Source organism: Lipomyces chichibuensis (assembly GCF_038497645.1).
Source record: "Lipomyces chichibuensis strain CBS 12929 unplaced genomic scaffold V1513scaffold_149, whole genome shotgun sequence".
Taxonomy (NCBI): Eukaryota; Fungi; Ascomycota; class Lipomycetes; order Lipomycetales; family Lipomycetaceae; genus Lipomyces; species Lipomyces chichibuensis.
The window spans coordinates 1-2,230 of record NW_027117601.1 but is presented as its reverse complement, the minus strand read 5'-3'; the positions used below and the strand labels follow the sequence as shown (position 1 = coordinate 2,230).

The 2,230-nt window shown below is 42.8% G+C and overlaps 1 protein-coding gene across 1 annotated transcript; it reads right to left on the bottom strand.

The window, feature by feature from the left end:
- Positions 1–740: 740 nt before the first annotated feature.
- V1513DRAFT_455736 (uncharacterized protein) lies at positions 741–1,376 on the bottom strand. The gene has a single exon (XM_066899528.1). The coding sequence runs from the start codon at positions 1,229–1,231 to the stop codon at positions 821–823; it is 411 nt and encodes a 136-aa protein (XP_066750224.1). The 5' UTR covers positions 1,232–1,376; the 3' UTR covers positions 741–820.
- Positions 1,377–2,230: the final 854 nt, after the last annotated feature.

The window sequence follows — 2,230 nt, the reverse complement described above, 5'->3', positions numbered from 1 at the left end:
AACCACCGTACGGACCACTTTATCCTCTGTCGCCAGCTGAATTAGAGGCTCTTCGGGATTATATCCAAGAGAACCTCTCGAAAGGATTTATTAGATCATCAAAAAGCCCAGCCGGTGCACCAGTGCTGTTTATTCCTAAGAAAGATGGTACACTCCGCCTTTGCGTTGATTATCGAGGACTTAACTCCGTCACTGTGAAGAACCGGTATCCCTTACCCCTAATTAGCGAAATTATGGATAGAGTTTCTGGAGCACAATGGTTTAGTAAACTTGACTTGAAAGATGCATACTATCGAATTCGTATTTCCCTGGGCGATGAATGGAAAACAGCTTTTTCGAACCCGTTACGGTCACTTCGAATATATGGTGATGCCTTTTGGGTTAACGAATGCTCCAGCTGCTTTTCAGGCCTACATCAATTACGCTTTACGGGATCTTATCGATAACTTTTGTATTGTCTATTTAGACGATATATTAGTTTTTTCCAAAACAGAGGCTTCAAAATTGTAACATGCACTACACCCAATCAAGGGTGTGGGGCACGGATATGGGAAAAGAGTGAACAAAGTAATACGATAGCTATTACCTGTCTTCAAATATATTTGATTGAAGCCTGACCTCCTCCCTTTCCAGGATTGACGGCCCCTTCTTATAGACCGACATTCGACAGAGACCGGGAGTTCCCTTGTCCACCGGAACCTTCCCACGTGATGTCGATCTTACATCAGTACATAATAGATCTTCCTATGCAGATCTCTCTCAATATATACATCTTAGTAGATTTCCCTTGTGCACATCTCCCTGTGTTTGTGACGGGGTGTTACACCTTCAGCCACCTGCAAAAGCTCTTTATATCCTTCCCATCAAGAAATCCTGGCTCCATATTTGTTAAGCAGTTTGAAATTTTTCCTGTCGTGAATATGTCATAACATATTAATCGAACCAACATGGAATATATGCATGTCCTTGATGGAATGTGCTCGGAAATGCTGTTCACCAGCAGTAGACTCAACCCGCAACCATGACATGAACCATTTTTTGGAACGGTGAATTCATCATTTAGTTGAGCCCAGACTGACTGCTCCACATTGTGATCTTTCAGAAGAACATCCATGTCGTAATTTCGATGATGCTCCCTAACCAGTTTAGTGGCACATAAGGCGCACTTTCCATACTCCGTGACAATAATTGTAAACACCTCCATTATTTTTTCCTTCATGGTATATGTCATGTCTGCTTTAACCCTCTTAATTACCGGTATTGGTCCCTTTTGAAATGTGGAATAAGGCTTGATAAGCGCAGTGAAAGTAAAGTTCGATTAGAACTTTAGTGAAGGGGTTGCTGGATCTTCGTAGACTGATTCGTTGAATCAACTATCGCATCCAAGGTAATTACGACCTCTATATATACACAAGAATCTATACGATAGTCTAGATTGCATCTAATCCTAGAGATGAAGTTTTTCATCGCATGAGGTATTTCTTTTCTCATGTGATGATAGTCTACTCAGGGAAAATCCCTCAGACTATTCTTCTCTTGTATAGGATCAGCTCATATGACATACGTAATTGTGTCAGCAGTCTCACACGAGGTAGCTCATGTGTCTTATGACAACCCTTAATGAAGTAACATGAGCAGGACTGTAAACGTCAATCTTTGCGTTGGGTACGGGCTATTATCATTATAATGAGATGCTGTTTGATTGTACCTGAGTAGCGTGTGCATAAGCTGTATTAAGCTTTGGTGGCTGAGCTCATGAGGCCACTTCCACACCCCGCTCTCTTACGATGACTTGTCACCTGTCATCTTCAACGATTATGACGTGTCCTTATCTTTTTAGTATTACTCCATATACCTTAGCATGAACTTTATAGCTTACACATTTTAGCTAGCTCTTGATGAAGTCATAGTTGCCATTTCAACAGGTCCCTCAGGATGCTGTAATGAACCATGCTTATTCGCTCGAAGGTTCGGAGCAGGATCTGTCTGTGCATGGTTATCCGCAAGAAGCCCTTGAGTCTCTATACACTTATCACAGTGCTCAACATTCGGGTCCCGTCCAGGCTAGTCCCCGTCCCGTCCAGTCCAGTCCAGTGCCGTTACACCCGCTCACGATTCCCTGGCTGTTTCAGAATCGCCCTCCCTTCTCTTTCGGCAGAAGTGACAATCTTTGCAGTTCCTATAACACCCATTTGGAAGCCCGTTTCGTCAAAGTTGTAGATATCGTCGC

Bases quoted from the DNA above. Each gene is read 5' to 3' on its own strand.
- V1513DRAFT_455736 (XM_066899528.1), bottom strand. From the start codon at position 1,231: ATGACATATACCATGAAGGAAAAAATAATGGAGGTGTTTACAATTATT.